The sequence below is a fragment of the Erinaceus europaeus genome, chromosome 20, assembly GCF_950295315.1.
Source record: "Erinaceus europaeus chromosome 20, mEriEur2.1, whole genome shotgun sequence".
NCBI classification, from domain to species: domain Eukaryota; kingdom Metazoa; phylum Chordata; class Mammalia; order Eulipotyphla; family Erinaceidae; genus Erinaceus; species Erinaceus europaeus.
The window spans coordinates 45,549,063-45,565,495 of record NC_080181.1 but is presented as its reverse complement, the minus strand read 5'-3'; the positions used below and the strand labels follow the sequence as shown (position 1 = coordinate 45,565,495).

Below are 16,433 nucleotides of genomic sequence, written 5' to 3'. Positions count from 1 at the left end.
TGGTTGAGCACACACACGGCACCATGCTCAAGGATATGGGTTCAATTCCCTGGGCCCAATCTGCAGGGGGGAAGCTTCTCAAGCTGCGAAGCAGGGCTAAGGTGTAGGTGTGTGTGTGTGTGTGTGTGTGTCTCCTTTTCTCTCTCCCCCTTCTGAATTCCTCTCTATTCTATCAAAATAAAAAAAATAAACGAGAGATTGACAGAGAGAAGGTTCTAGATTTTGAAGCCCACATGATTCTTTCTGGGTGACTGACACCTTACCAACTACCATGCCCCTCAAGCCCTCAAGCCTCACCACTAGGTGCTCATATCCCTCTCCTGACCCTCAACCGAGGGTCACCCCCTTGGTATTTCTTGGTGTCCAGCCTGGGATGAGTGGGGATTCCAGCAAGATCCATGAGAATTATGGAGAGGGGCACAGAGCCCAGCCAGGACTGGGGTTCATACCAGGCTGGGCCAAGGACTTGGGGTGCACCAGGCCTACCCATCCAGCTTAGTGTCTGCACAGGGATTGTGGGCTCAGTACCAGAGAGCTTGACTTTTCCAGGAAGGGCTAGACATCTAGACTTTCAAATGGAATGTGCCAAAGTCCCAGTGACTGTGACGGTGACAGTACCAGCAGAGGGTCTGATGGGAGCATCAGAGAGGTCTGGGCACTGGCATTGCTGGTGCCCAGCCTGGTCTCTGATGGGCAGAGGCAGGGCTTGGTGGTTAAGTCCTTAGGACCTCTGAAACCAGGGACCACTCCTGACTAATACTAATGCTGAGCAAAGACCCTGGGCTAGGTCTCCTGCCAGTGGTAGAGAGAACTGATCTTGAGAGCCTGGAGGCTGGACAGGGTGTCTGGGGGGCACAGCACAGCCACACTCTCTCCAGAGGGTTTCACCACTGCAGGTCCACCTCTCCACCTTCAGCTCAGCAGCCAGAGGGTTGGTGTGAGGAGAAAGAGCCACTTCTACCCGGTGTCAAGCCCACTGTCCAAATGCAGCCCAACCGCATGTGTCATAGGCCATGTGGGCCAGGTGGGAGTAGGGCTGAAGCTCAATTTGCAGGGTATTCTGGGGGTGCCTTCTCAAGACTGGGGGTGGGGGGAGCACAGCTGCCAGTTCTGCTTTGCAAAGCAAGCTGGAAATACTAATCTGTCTTGGAAGCCTTTTTGTTTTCTCTCTGTGTCTCTTAGCTTGAAGGAGACCCAACCCCCCCCCCCCACACACACCCAAATCCCTTCACTTGAACCACCCTTACAAAAATATCAATGAGGGGCCAGGCGGTGGCAAACCCAACTGAGCACACACATTACTATGCACAAGGACTCAGGTTCAAGACCCCCCAAGTCCCCACCTGCAAGGGGGAAGCTTCATGAGTCATGAAGTAGGGCTGTGCGTCTCTCTTTCTCTCTCCTTCTCTATCTCTCCTGCCCCTCTCAGTTTCTCTCAGTCCTATCAAGTAAAAAGGAAAAAGAAAGAAAGAAAAAAAAAGAGAGAAAAGAAAAAGAAAAAAAGAGAGAGAAATAATAGTTGCTGGGGCAGTGGATTCATTGTGCAGCATCAAGCCCCAGAGATAAGCCTGGTGGCAATAAAAACAAATAAATAAATAAACAAAGGGGCCAACTGGCGGTGCACCTGGTTGAGCACAAATATTACAGTGTGCAAGGACCCAGGTTCAAGCCCCAGTCCCTACCTGCAGGGTGAAAGCTTTGCAAGTGGTGAAGCAGTGCTGCAGGTATTTCTCTGTGTCTCTTCCTATCTCCCCCTACCCTCTCAATTTCTGGCTGTCTCTATCCAGTAAATAAGTATAGTAAAACATCATAAGGGAGTTGGGTGGTAGTGCAGCAGGTTAAGCGCAGGTGGCCGCAAAGCGCAAGAACCAGCATAAGGATTCCGGTTCGAGCCCCTGGCTCCCCACCTGCAGGGGAGTCGCTTCACAGGCGGTGAAGCAGATCTGCAGGTGTCTATCTTTCTCTCTTCCTTTATTCCCTCCCCTCCTCTCTCCATTTCTCTCAGTCTTATCCAACAATGACAACATCAATAACAACAACAATAACTACAACAATAAAACAACAAGGGTAACCAAAGGGAATAAATACAAACAAAATTTTAAAAGTTAAAAGAACCATCATAAATAAATAAATAAATAAATAAATAAATAAATGAGATGTCAATACACATTTCCTTGAGTCTCATTTTCCATAAAGGGTGAACCCAAGTCTGGGACACGAAGCTGTACCTGAGACTTTGGCTAAAGAGGGTGCCTCTCAGCATGTGGGCAGGAGGGTGGGTGTCTAAATCTTTGTAGTGAAGTTAGAGAAGGCCTCACAGATTAAACGAATCTTCTCAAATACACGCTCTCTCAAACTGTCAGAGAAGCATGATGATGGTGGCCCTCAGAGCATGGCTAAGAGCCAGTGGGTCGCAGCTGGAATCCCTCCGTCTCCCCTTGAAATGCCTGGAAAACCACTGACCTCCCCAGGCTGCGGAGAAGAGGTTTGTGGGATCTACGGTCTGGTGTCCCTGACAGGAAGCTGCTGGTAGGACTTGACCCTGGATAGCATTTTGTGGCTTTGGGCCTCCCCCGCTCACACCACCGCTGTGCCCCCCCCCCCCCAGGCCTGCCTGTCCTCCTTACCTCTTCCCCAGCAGCTGAGACTTGGTTCCCGAGGGGGAGATGAGGTGGATCTGCAGGTCCCCGCGCCGTGGGTGCGAGATGGAGATGCGGGCCACCACGTGCTCCAAGAAGCCCACACGCTGGTCTGAGCGGTCAGCGCAGGCCGTGGTCAGCACTGTGGTACGCAGGGTCTGTACCAGCGGGATGCTCCTGGGGGGGTGAGGGGGGAAGCCAACGTCTTATGAGGGTCCCCATGAGGCCCCAGACCTCCTCGATGATATGCCTCAAAGTCATTTCACAGGTGGGGGAGATAGTATAATGGTTATGCAAACAAACTCTCACAGGAGCCGGGTGGTGGTGCACACAGTATTACCTGCAAGGATACGTATAAGGAAGGACCCGGGTTCAAGGCCCCACTCCCCACCTGCAGCAGGGGCGCTTCACGAGTGGTAAAGCACGTCTGCAAGTGTCTCTCTTTTACTCCCACTCTATCTCCCTCTCCCCTCTCAATTTCTGTCCTATTGAGTGAAAAGGAAAAAATAAAAAGGCCACCAGAAGCGATGGATTCGTAGTGTCAGCACTGAGTCCCAGCGAATGGAAGCAAAGAAAAAAAAAGACACAAAACATTAAAAACAAACAAACAAACAAAATATCAGACACTCATGACTGAGGCTCCCAGATCCCAGACTCAATCTCTAGTACCACCATAAGCCAGAGCTGAGCAGTGCTCTGGTGAAAATAATTTTTTTTTTTTAAAAAAAGGACATTTCACATTCTGGGATTTGCTGAGGTTTAAAGACCTACCACTGGGGTGGGCTCAGCAAACACACCCTGTGCCCCATCTTGGGCCTCAGGGAGTGAGGGTGGCCCTTTTCTTCAAAAGCCTGGAGGCCTGCAAGGCTGCGAAGTGTCAGAACTCTGTTTCAAAGATGGGCTTGGAAACTGAGGCCATGAGGCTGGATAATGACAGCTAATATGTCCACGGGATGCATTGGATCGACCTTCTCGTGGTGCATCCCGTGAGTACCCATTCATTGGGGAAACTGACGATCCTTCCTAGCCGACTGAATCCACATGGATCCCAGTCACTTTCAAAGCCAGCAACAAGCAGCTCCTGACAGCTTTCAACCTGACGCTGTTGACTGGCTACGGAAGAAGGGCAAACGCTAGAAGAAGAATATGTCCCCAAGCAGACAGGATGGCAGGTGCCTCAGGATGGAGGAGAGTTTAGACTTTAACCCAGAGAGGCCAAGGGCAGCACTGAGGGTCACACAGCAGCTGAGAGGCATGGCTGAGGGTTGAGCTCTGTCTCAGTGGGGTTTCCTCTGGGACACTGGGTGGGCCTCTACTTTCATTTTAGAGGCTGGGAGAGGGACCAGGGACAAGGGCAGCAAGCAGTGGTCCGGGCTGGAATGACCGGAGCAGAATCAGAGAGGGCAGACGGAAGCCCACACGCTCTCCCCATGGTCCTGCAGGGGCACTGGGATCCCCCAGCTAATCCTGGCATGGGACAGGAGTGGAAATCAGTTCTCTTGCCAAACTCAAGACAGTTTTTACCACAAAGGACATCCTGATTCAAGGTTCACTTCCACCAGAGTTTTCCAGTACATTCCGCAGACTAAGCAGACACAAAGCTAGCTCACATCCTGCCTATTCTGGGCAAGCAAGATTCACCTCCATAATGTGCAAACCTGACAAACATTGGGGCAGACACAGGATTCATCGTGTTTTTCCCGCCATGCTATGAAGCTCCTGCCTGGAGTGGAGGCTTGAGACCCAGATCCCAAGTCTCAGGAATTACCTCCCTTGGCTCCCTGGGCCCAGGTCATAAGGGACAATCCAAAGAATTACAAACAGTGATGTAATGCCCGTGAGACTCAGTAAATATTTGAAAACATGTGTTGCATTCATCGTAAATCCATGGAGAGGCACTTTCTTTCATTGCTTCTCCCCCCAAGCTTCCCTGTTTTGTGTAGTGGTCAGCAGGCTCCTCACAGGGGCAGAAGCCATGGCACAGAAAGCTCTGGAGAGTTCCAGGTCAGCTCTGGCTTATGGAGGTGCTGGGACCTCCAAGCCTCAGGCGAGTTCCAGGTAAAGCATAGCCGATGGGGCCGGTAGAGCACATGTGTTACCAGTCACAAGAACCTAGGTTCAAGCCCATGAACCCCCTCACAGGGGAGAGGGGGGAGCTTCATCATGAGCAGTAAAGCAGTGTTTCAGGTGTCTCTTTCTTTCCTTCCTTCCCCTCTGTATCTCTGTCTGTCTCTCACCTTCTAGAAAAACTTATAAAAGGTCACCAGGTATGATGGATTTGTTTTACATGCACCAAGCCCCAGCGACAAGCCTAGCGGAAATACATACACACATGCATAAAGAAATACAGGGGTGCTGGGTGTGGCACATGGGGTTAAGTGCATTTAGTATGAAGTGTAAGGACCTGCACAAGGATTCTTTCTGGTTCTAGCCTCCAGCTCCCAACCTGCAAGGGGTCGTTTCACAAGCAGTAAAGCAGGTCTACAGGTGTCTTTCTCTCTCCCTGTCTTTCTCTCTCCCCTCTCAATTCCTCTCTGTCTTATCCAAAACATAAAAAATTTTAAAAAGGCCACAGGAGCAGTGGATTCGTAGTGCAGTCACTGAGCCCCAGTGAAAACATGGGAGATAAAAAAAAAAAAAAGGAAGAAATACGTAAAGTGGGGGAGATAGCACAAATGGTTCTGCAAAAGTCATTCATGCCTGAGGCTCTGAGGTCCCAGGTTCAATCCCCAGCACCACCATACGCCAGAGTTGAGCAGTGCTCTGGTCAAAGTAAATAAATGAATAAATGAGCTCCCATTCCCCTACTCTAAGAGAGCAACATGGATGTGTTGGGGGGGGTGGGGAAGACTCTGTGTGAAGACCCCCAGAATGCAGATTCCAAGAACAACCTTGTACTATCAAGCTCCCAGCACTTCCCTGGGTCTGGCTGTGAGCTGGAGGCGAAACAGAAGCTGAAATTGTGTGTTTAAGATACAGTCCCTGGACCTCAAATATTTGCCAACGGGGAGGGAGGGGGAGCACTCACTGTCTTAGAAATGGACCTGGAGCCCCAGCAAAGGAGTCTTAGTTTTAAGTTAAAGATGTAGGACTTCATAGAGCAGGAAGAGGCTGCCTCAAAAGATGACACCCAAGAGCCAGGATGCTAGCTCAGCAGGACTTTTATGCTGGGGCTCGACTCCTGGGACCTTCATGAGCCAGAGCTGAGCAGTGCTCTAGTCAAATAAATGAAAAATGATTCAAGGGACTGTAAATATTTCTTCTCCCTCTCACCATGGCTTCCTAGCTCCAGGCTAACTTTTAAATATATATATATATATATATATATATATATATATATATATATATATATATATATATATATATATATATATTATTGGATAGAGAATAAGAGAAATTGAGGGGGACGGGGAAATAGAGACAGAGGGAGGGAGGGAGGGAGAGAGAGAGAGAGAGAGAGAGAGAGAGAGAGTCCTGCAGTCCTGCTTCACCACTCGTGAAGCTTTCCCCCTGCAGGTAGGGACCAGAGGCTTGAACCCAGGTCCTTGAACACTGTAATGTGTGCACTTAACCAGATGCACCACCACCTGGCCCCTCAGGTTGACTTTTTTTTTTCTTGTAAGACAGAGAGACAGGCAGGGGGGAGATAGCATAATGGTTATGCAAACAGACTCTCATGCCTGAAGATCCAAAAGTTCTAGGTTCAATCCCCTGTACCAACATAAGCCAGAGTTGAGCAGTGCTCTGGTGTTTCCCCCTCCCCTCTTTCTCTGTATCTCTCTCAAAAATAAAATAAACAAAATATTTTTTAAAAAGGGAGAGACAGGCAGACAGAGAGAGATGGTGAAAGACACCACAGCACAGAACACAGAAGCTTCCTTCAATGCAGTGGGGAACAGACTTGAGCCTGGGTCTCACACGTGGCAAAGCAACACACTCTCCAGGTGAGCTACTGTCTTTCTGGCTCACAGGCTTAACCCTTAAACTGTGGGAAGCACCTCTGTCTGCTGGAAGGCACAAAGCGGGCTGTGTGGGAGCAGCCAGAAGCTTCTGAGACACTTCTTAGATGGATGTTCTGGAAAGCCCGCTCTTGGCAGGAGGGCCGTTAGGAGAGGAGCTAGACAGATGTGGGTACTTTCTTATTCATATCACTTCTCGTTTAGGGCTTTCCTTAGATGAGATTACTTTTGATTAGCAAACCATAGCACATCATTTAAGCTGGAAATACAATTTTAACTAAAGAGAGAGTGAGAAAAACACACACACACACACACACACACACACACACACACACAGAGGCACACCAGTCTAGTGCATTAGACAATGCTGTTCCATGACTGACTGAGCTATCAGGTGTTTAACACACAATGCTTGAATCAGGAGCACACATTTTTCTTCCAGGTGAAATGAGCTGGTTTAAAACATTCCTCCCAACTCTAAGATCTAATCTGAGGTAGAGTAAAGGATAGCAAGACATACGGTCGATTTTCATGACTCACAGTTCCCTAGCTGCAAATTCAGATACAAGAACCTTTGCAGCCCAACGTGGAGACATGCAGGCCAGTCAAATAACTGAGTCACAAGGTGCCCCTCCTTCCTCTCTCTCTCTCTCTCTCTCTCTCCCCCTCCAAGTCCTTCTGAACTCAACAGTTGAGCAGGCAGTTGAGTTAAGCAAGTGGATCATAGGTGGTGGAATCTTCCAGAAAGAGCCCAAAACTGTTCAGTGCAAAGATGCCCTTTCTTTAGGAGCCCCAGTAGGACTCATGTCCCACCCCCCCCAACCCTGAGGGTCCCCTCTCCCTTCCCTAGCCGGGAACAATGCCAGGCTGTGTGCCCTGCCGGCGCCCTCACCCTGTGCTGTCTAGACGCTGTGTGCTTTTGCTTAAAAGGCAAAATAAAATGAAAATAAAAACAACCCTTCGCCACCCGGGCACCACTGGAGCGTCTTAAAACTATTTCTGGCGGGAGAAGAAGGCTGCATTCAGGAGTCTCCTGCCTGGGGGGTGGGGGCCAGAGCTGGGGCCCTGGGCATGCGGGTCCCAAGAGGACTTATGGGGCAGGGGTCCCGTGTCCCCTCTGCTAGGCTCAGACTTGGGGGTCCCCACCCAACAGAGCAAAAGAAAGCAAAGGCCTCCTCGGTCTTAGAGAGCCTGGGCCTTTCTTTGCAGTATGTCCGTTCAAGGCTTCCCAGAAAGAAGGAAGCTTTCAGAGCTCCAGACAGCAACAGGCCTGCTGGCTGATGGGTCTCTATCACCTTACAGAGATCACCTCAAAGAAGGGGCAGTTTTCAGCCATTAAATATGAGTCTCTGGGAGTCGGGCTGTAGCGCAGCGGGTTATGCGCAGGTGGCGCAAAGCACAAGGACCAGCATAAGGATCCCGGTTCGAACCCTGGCTCCCCACCTGCAGGGCAGTCGCTTCACAGGCGGTGAAGCAGGTCTGCAGGTGTCTATCTTTCTCTCCTCCTCTCTGTCTTCCCCTCCTCTCTCCATTTCTCTCTGTCCTATCCAACAACGACAACAATAATAATAACTACAACAATAAAACAACAAGGGCAACAAAAGGGAATAAATAAATAAAATAAATGAATAAAATTAAAAATTAAAATAAATAAATAAATGAGTCTCTGCTACTCAGTAAGTCAGTGGTGAGAGACACTTTGCTCCCCACTTCCACAGAGAAGGGCAGATTATAAGAGGAGCAGGCGTTCTCAAAGACTGTGATCACCTTTGTTGATAAAGCCAGGGTGCTTGTTTATTATTTGGACCAGAGCACTGCTCAGCTCTGGCTTACAGTGGTGCTGGGAATTGAACCTGGGACCTCAGAGCCTCAGGCATGAACGTCTCTTGCACAAAGCATTGTGCTTTCTCCCTGGTCACTTTTTTTGAAAATTATTTATTTATTTATTCCTTTTTTGCTGCCCTTGTTTTATTGTTGTAGTTATTGATGTCGTCGTTGTTGGACAGGACAGAGAGAAATGGAGAGAGGAAGGGAAGACAGAGAGGGGGAGAGAAAGACAGACACCTGCAGACCTGCTTCACTGCTTGTGAAGTGACTCCCCTGTAGGTGGAGAGCCAGGGGCTCATCCTGGGATCCTTACACCAGTCCTTCTGCTTTGCGCCACCTGCGCTTAGCCCACTGCGCTACCTCCCGACTCCCTCACGTTTTTTTTAAAGCCACCCATTCATTTTCTTTTTTAAAATTATTATTTATTTTCCCTTTTTTTGCCCTTGCTGTTTTATTGTTGTTGTAGTTATTGCTGTTGTTGTTGTTGCTGATGTCATTGTTGAATAGGACAGAGAGAAATGGAGAGAGGAAGGGAAGACAGAGAGGGGGAGACAAAGAGACACCTGCAGACCTGCTTTACCACCTGTGAAGGGACTCCCTTGAAGGTGGGGAGCGTGGGGCTCGAACTGGGATCCTTACGCTGGTCCTTGCACTTCATGCCACCTGTGCTTAACCCACTGCGCTACCACCCAACTCCTGCCTGGTCACTTTTAATCACCCCGTCGCTTCCCCCCCCCTTCTTTTTTAAATATACAGAGAGAGTGTATGTGGGCCAGAGACCACATCTGCAGTGTCAGCCTAGGACCCCGCACCCACTCACACGCCTGCCGCACCTGCCCACCTGCACCCTGCCTCACCTGGGCCTCTTGTCTGCAGCCACGATGCACATGTGCTGTGCGGGTACCGCCTTCCACTTCTTGGCCTCCAGGACCAGGGCCTCTGCGTCCACCAGGCCGAAACCATAGAGATGGCTAACTGGAGAGACAGGGCCTTCAGTCCCAGCTCCCTGCCCTACACGCCCCTGCCTGCCCCGGGGCTTGCCATGGTGCTGGGGAACCAGCCCGAGGTCAAGTAAATCTAGGGCTTTCTGGAAGAGGAGTCAAGGCTTCTTTACACAGGAGGAAGTAGTCAGGGGCTGGAGAGACAGCTCACGGGGAAGTGCGCTTACCTCACCATGTCCTTAGCCCAGGTTTGATTCCCAGCACTACATGGAACATATTATGACACTAGAGGAAGCTCTATGCCACCTTCCTTTCTCTCCCTCTCCCTCTTTCCCTCACTAGGCTAAGCTTTAGTGCCTGCACAACGAATCCCGTACTTCTGGCAACCATTTTCCCCTTCTTTTTTAATTCGATAGAACAGAGAGAAATTGAGAGGGGAAGGGAGACTGGGAGAGAGACACTTGCAACACTGCTCCACTGCTCATGAAGCCTGCTCCTGCAGGTGGGGACTGGGGGCTTGAACCCGAGTCTTTGCGCATGTATGCGTTCAAGTAGATAGTCCCTTAAGCTCTCTCCTTCCTCTCTTTCCCTCTGTCTCTGTCTCTCTCTCTCTTCCTCTTTCTTTCCAGAGCACTGCTCAGCTCCGGCTTATTGTTGTGAGAAGGACTGAACCTGGGATCTCAGAGCCTCTAGCATAAGAATCTCTTTGCATAACCATTATACTATCTCCCCATTCATAATCTGTCTCTTTATATGAATTTTAAAAAGGAAAACAAACAAAAAGCACAGGGAGAAAGGGGGTGTGTGTGTGCATATGGGGGTTCTGTTGGAGTCTAGATCTTGACCCAAAGAAGAGACACAGACACTGATGGTGTTGGCTCAGGAAACCCAGGTGCTCAGCATGCCTGCCCTCCTCCCTGCTGCTGGACGCCCCAGGAGCGCAGAGATGACAGTGGGGCAGTGTGTGAGTTGTGTGCATCTTGGCCATGCCGGCATTTCACTCAGCCCAGGCAGGAATCTCAGGGGCGAGGGCAAAAACCAGACTCTGTCTGTTTCTCCCATTTAATTAGGGCAGCACTGAAATGTAGGTCAGCTCCCGTTCCGGTACATTCCTGGGAGTGGAGGAGTAGTGGGGGCCTCCTTATGAAAAGGGGGGCCTTGGGGTTCAGACAGTGCCTGACCTACATCTGACAGACAGTTACATCAGCCAGGAGGAGATGACACAACAGCTTACACAGCCGATTCTCAGATCCTGAGGCCCCCTAGGTCCCAGGTTCAGTCCCCAGCACACTCACCATAAGGCAGAGCTAAGCAGTGTACTGACTAAACCAAACAAAATAAAATACAAGATAAAAACTAGATAGTCCTATAGGGCTTGGTGTCACAATAGTTGGACCTGAGCTTCAGAAAAGATAATCAAGGGACAAGGGAGATGGCACAGTGGCTAGAGGTTTGAACACTGAAAAATATTAGCTCCAGAGGGCCAGGTAGGAGCCTATTAGATAGAACACACATGTTATCATGCACAAGGACCTGAGTTCAAGTCCGCAGTCTCCATTAGAAGCTTCACGAGTGGTGAAGTAATGATGCAGGTTTTTCTCTCCTTTTCTATCTGAAACTGTCTCTATATAAAAAAAAAAAAAAAGGAAGGAAGAAAGATAGGAAGGAAGGAAGAAATAAAGGAAGTTAGAAAGAAAAAAAAAAAACCAAAAAAACAAAGGTACCAGGAGCAGTGGATTTGTTGTGCAGGCACTGAGCCCTAGAGATAACTTGGCAGCAAAATAAAGAAAGAAAGAAAGAATAAATAAGAGCATGTAGTCCTGAGTTTGATTCTTGGCATGTGCCAAAGTGATGGTCTATTCTCTCACTCTTCCTCTTTCTTTCTTCCTTGTGTTAATAAACCAACTTTTTTTTTTTTTTTTAAAGGTTTGGGCTTCTACTATGTAGCTCAGGTGCCAAAGGGCAAATGACAAGTTTTAATTTGTCCTGCATAAACCAACTTTTAAAAATAGTCCTCCCTGGACCAGCTGGTAGCACATCTGGTTGAGTGCACACATCATCATGTGCAAGGACCCAGGTTCAAGCCCCCAGTCCCCACCTGCATGGGGGGGGGGAACTTTCATGAGCTGTGAAGCAGGGCTGCAGGTGTCTCCCTTGTTCTCTCCCTTTCCCCTCTCAATTTCTCTTGGTCCTATCAAAGCAATCAATCAATCAATCAATCAATCAATCGGAGGGCAGGTGGTAGCACACTTGGTTAAGTGCACACATTACAGTGCACAAGGACCCGGGTTCAAGGCCCTGGTGCCCAGCTGCAGGGGGAAAGCTTTGCGTGTGATGAAGCAAGGCTGTAAGTGTCTGTCACTCTCTCTCTCTCTCTCCCTTTCTTTCTTCTTCTTTCTCCTCCCCCTCCTTTTCCTACTCCTCCTTCTCCTCTTCTTCTTCTTTGCCTCCAGGGTTATTCACTGGGACTCAGTGACAGCACTACTAATCCACTGCTCCTGGCAGTCATTTTTCCCTTTTTTTAATTTTTTTTTTTTGGATAGGACAGAGAGAAATTGAGAGAGGAGGGGCGATAGTGAGGGGAAGAGAAAGACAGACACCTGTAGACCTGCTTCACCACTTGTAAAGCAAGCCCCCCACAGGTGGGGAGCTGGGGGCTCGAACCAGATCCTTGCGCTGGTCCTTGTGCTTCACATTAAGTGTGCTTAACCCAGTGCGCCACCACCTGGCCCCCTCTCTCTCCCTTTCTATCTCCTCTTCCCCTCTCAATTTCTCTTTGTCTATATCCAAAAATAAATCAACCAATAAAAAATATAAAGCAAACGGGTGGAGTCTTCCCTACCATGCCTTGACTGAATGAAAATCTCTCCCAAGTGTCCAAGTGCCATGCCAGCAGCATAACCTGATGATGAATGACCTGCTTCCACGGCCCAGGCACCCGGAGACCACCCCCCCAGACCCACCAGGAAGAGGTGACTGCCCCCAACCCCACCCATCCTAGGGGAGTGGCCACTGCACCTTTGTGCCCGGCGCCATTAACCTTCCAGTCGCTGGCCTTGAGGTGGGCTGGCCTGGACGTCTTCACCAGCAGGTGCTGCACGTCTCTCCAGGTCAGCTGGCTGCTGTAAGGGCACGAGGACAGACAGCTGGGGGTCACGGCCATCCATCAGCGACAGGCCTAGACCCTAGACAGCCCCGCAAGCCTGCTCTCCAGTGGGCCTTTCTTTCACCAGCTCTTTGTTTTTTAAGTGGGATTTTTTTTTTCTTATTTATTGGACAGGACAGAGAGAAAGTGAGGGGAAGGGAAGACAGGGAGAAAGAGAGACAGGGAGACACCCACAGACCCGCTTCACTCAGTTCTTACAGGGCATGCTGGAATAGAACGCGGCTTGCCCTTCCTTCAGTTTTTTTGCTAGTTTTTACATGCCTTGCATGTCTCCCCAGAATTGAACGGAATCAAGAACAGACTGCTGAGTATGTGGATACAACTTCCCACTCTGCTAACTAATTATCTAGAGTTTTTAAGAAAGTGCCTTAGGGTACAGAAGCTAACGCTCTGGGCCAGGAAATCAGAAGCTGTAGCTTTGCTTAATCTGAATTTGATGGTCTTTCACCCCCTCGTGCAAACTAACATGCCAATGCGGGCCATTCCAGGGATCGAAGTGCCCCAAGTATGAAGAAGCGTTGTTCAAAACCTCAATTCCAGCAACTGCCAGCTCCACATGGATGGGTAAGCTGAAATGTGGTTTTTGATCTCCTGGCTGTGTGGCCACAAATTCTTTTTCTGACCTGGAAATTTACGTAACTCAACTTCAGTTTAGGAGGGTCCCCAAGTCTTGGAGATGGAGGGTGGTGATGTTAATGAAGCATCCACTTAAACATGGTTAAGGGGGTCAGTTTTGTGTTATGGATATTTCACCACAAAATAAATATCAGGGGAGTCGGGCGGTAGTGCAGCAGGTTATGCACAGGTGGTGCAAAGCAGAAGGAACAGCGGAAGGATCCCAGTTTGAGCCTCTGGCTCCTCACCTGCGGGGGGGGGGGGTCACTTCACAGGTGGTGAAGCAGGTCTGCAGGTGTCTATCTTTCTCTTCCCCTGTCTTCCCCTCCTCTCTCCATTTCTCTCTGTCCTATCCAACAACAACAATAATAAAACAACACGGGCAACAAAAGGGAATACATAAATATCAAGAAAGGAGGAGGAGAAAAAAGAGGGAGAGGAAGTAGAGGGGGAAGACAGGAAGAAGAGTGGGAAAAGAAAGAGAAAAAGGAGGAGGGTGAGGAGGAAAAGGAGGAGGAAGAGGAGGGACACTTACTTTGCTTCCAAAGCCAGGGCAATGATGCCTGCCACCATGGGGGCAGAGACCGAGGTCCCCGTGTGGCCGTCAGTACAGCGCTGGCGCAGATCCGTGGTGACCTGTGGAGGGAACAGGAGGCTGAGCGGGGAGGGGCCGAGGTTATTCAGGGACTGCCCCCAGAGACCAAGGCCCTGGGTACCAGGGATGGGAGAGGTGCAGCTGTGCACCCAGGTCCCGGCTGTGCTCGGTTCTCCTCCCAAATGATCTTAGTTGTGAAATGCAGACCCATCCTGAGGGTGAGCTCAGTGGGGACAGAAGGGAAGAGAGACAGAAGGAGAGCGGGCCAGAATCCACAGCACTGAGCTTCCCCCAGTACACTGGAGGCGGGGCTTGAACCTGGGAAGTGCATGTGTCCTGGTGATCTATCAGACAGTTCCTCTCTCGCCTCTTTTCCTTTCCTTCTTTCTTTTTGATGGATCTTCACTGCTCCAGGCTGACTTGTTGAGACAGAAAGATAGGACTAGAGACAGAAAGAGAGAGAAAACTCCTACTTTCTGCTCCCCATAAACAACCTTGATCCAGACTCCCAGCAGGGGAGAAGTGACAGGATGAAGATAAGAGGACTCTGCACTCCAGCTCCATCAGCACCCAGAGAGAGAGAAAGAAAAAGAGAGGGACATATGGAGGGAGTTATGAGGATTAGGGACATATGGAGGGAGTTATGATGTTATGAGAGAGGATTGAATCACAAAAAAAAAGGGGGGGGCAACAATGTGTAAATGTGGACAGATAGTTGTAGAGAAGAAAGTTGGCCCATGTCTACAACTTTAGGGGAACTGTGGTGGATTGCAGTGGGGAGAGTGAAGATTCAGAACTTTGATGGTAGGAATGGTGTGGATTCCAACCCCTGCTGACATGTAATTCTGTAATATAAAAATAAAAAGAAGGGAGTCAGGCGGTAGCACAGCAGGTTAAGTGCAGGTGGCACAAAGCGCAAGGACTGGCGTAAGGATCCCGGTTCAAGCCCCCAGCTCCCCACCTACAGTGGGGTCGCTTCACAGGCGGTGAAGCAGGTCTACAGGTGTCTCTCTCTCCCCCTTTGTCTTCCCCTCTTCTCTCCATCTCTCTCTGTCCTACCCAACAACAATGACATCAATAACAACAACAATAACAACAACAATTAAACAATAAGGGCCACAAAAGGGAATAAATAAACAAATACTAAAAAAAGAAAAAAGAAAAAAAGAAAACTTTCAAAAAAAGAAAAAGAAAAAGAGTGAGAGAGAGCAGCACTGAGGTGAAGGCCAGGCTTGAGCCTGCGTCATGCTCGAAGCAAAGCAAATGTGACATGCAGGTAAGCTGTCTTGCCAGCACCCAGTTATTGTTTTTGTTTTTGTATTTATCAGTGGGGTTTGTTGCCTGAATGCCGAATTCACCACTTTTTCCTTTCCACATTAAAAACGTGTGTGTGTGTGTGTGTGTGTTTATTTCTGGGTAGGGACTAGGAGACATTGAGAGGGAAGAAGGAGATAGAAAGGGGAGACTGTACAGTGGTTCTGCAAAAGACTTCCATGCTCGAGGCTCTGAGGTGTCAGGTTCAATTCCCAGCACCACCATCAGCCAGAGCTGAGCAGTGCTCTGGTCTCTCTGTATCTAACTCTCTGCATCTTTTTCATTACAATCCGTTAACATTTATTTTTATTTTTATTTATTTATTCCCTTTTGTTGGCCTTCCTTGTTTTATTGTTGTAGTTATTATTGTTGTCATTGTTAGATAGTACAGAGAGAAATGGGGAGTGGAGGGGAAGACAGAGAGCAGGAGAGAAAGATAGACACCTGCAGACCTGCTTCACCACTTGTGAAGCGACTCCCCTGCAGGTGGGGAGCCGGGGGCTCGAACCGAAATCCTCACACTGGTCCTTGTGCTTTGTGCCACGTGTGGTTAACCTGTTGTGCTACCGCAGAAACAAAATACTTTTAAAAAGAGAAAAGAAAGGGAGACAGAGAGACACCAGCAAGCCTGCTTCTTTGCCTTTGAAACTTCCCTCCCTGCAGGTGGGGACTGAAGGTTTGAACCTGGGTCCTTGCATACTGTAATTTGTGCACCACCACCTGCCCCCACTTCTTAGATTTGATAGGTTAGAGAGAAACTGAGACAGAGGGGGAGAGAGAGAGAGACACCTGTAGCCCTGTTTCACAGCTTATGAAGCTTCCCCCTTGCAGGTGAGGACCTAGCCCTTGAATCCAGGTCCTTGCACATTGTAATATGTGCTCTTAAGCAGCTGCCCATCCAGGCCTGAAACCATTCACTTTTTGAAGGGTAACCCACAGCGAGGCTGATTGCAACAAGTGGCAGAGACAGACCATCATCCGCCAGCCTGCCTCCAGGCAAAGTCTTTTCCTAGCAAGAAAACTTGGCTTCCCAACACGCGGGACTAGAAAAACTTATGATTAAACTGTGATTTCTCTCTTAACTCTCCTCTATGTCAAAATCAAAGGGGCCAGTTGGAGCCCAAGGCTGACAACCACAGACGTTGAGAGAGAGCTAAAAGGGGGCATCAGACGGTGCACACACCCCAGTCTTACCGGGTATTTTTAGCCTGCTAAAGGCAGAGCGGGTTTTAATTGGTATGTGTTTGTGCAAAAAACAGAAAGGCTCCCAGGGTAGGTTGCCAGGGGAATGGTGCAAGCTCACTGATGGACGAGGTTGGTACTCGCGTCTTGACTTGGCACATTTTTTAAAAAAGTTTCTTTTTCTTCGTTTCATTT

At 49.2% G+C, this 16,433-nt stretch overlaps 1 protein-coding gene across 2 annotated transcripts in view; it reads right to left on the bottom strand.

Moving 5' to 3' along the window:
* The window catches only part of PCSK6 (proprotein convertase subtilisin/kexin type 6), a 160,062-nt gene that overhangs the window by 41,241 nt on the left and 102,388 nt on the right, over positions 1-16,433 (bottom strand). For both annotated transcript variants that reach the window (XM_060179302.1, XM_060179303.1), the window contains exons 9-12: positions 13,683-13,783; positions 12,385-12,488; positions 9,283-9,400; positions 2,628-2,816 (exon numbers count right to left, since the gene is read on the bottom strand). In XM_060179302.1, the coding sequence (XP_060035285.1) occupies positions 2,628-2,816; positions 9,283-9,400; positions 12,385-12,488; positions 13,683-13,783 (512 nt within the window). The remainder of the gene's footprint in view (positions 1-2,627; positions 2,817-9,282; positions 9,401-12,384; positions 12,489-13,682; positions 13,784-16,433) is intronic.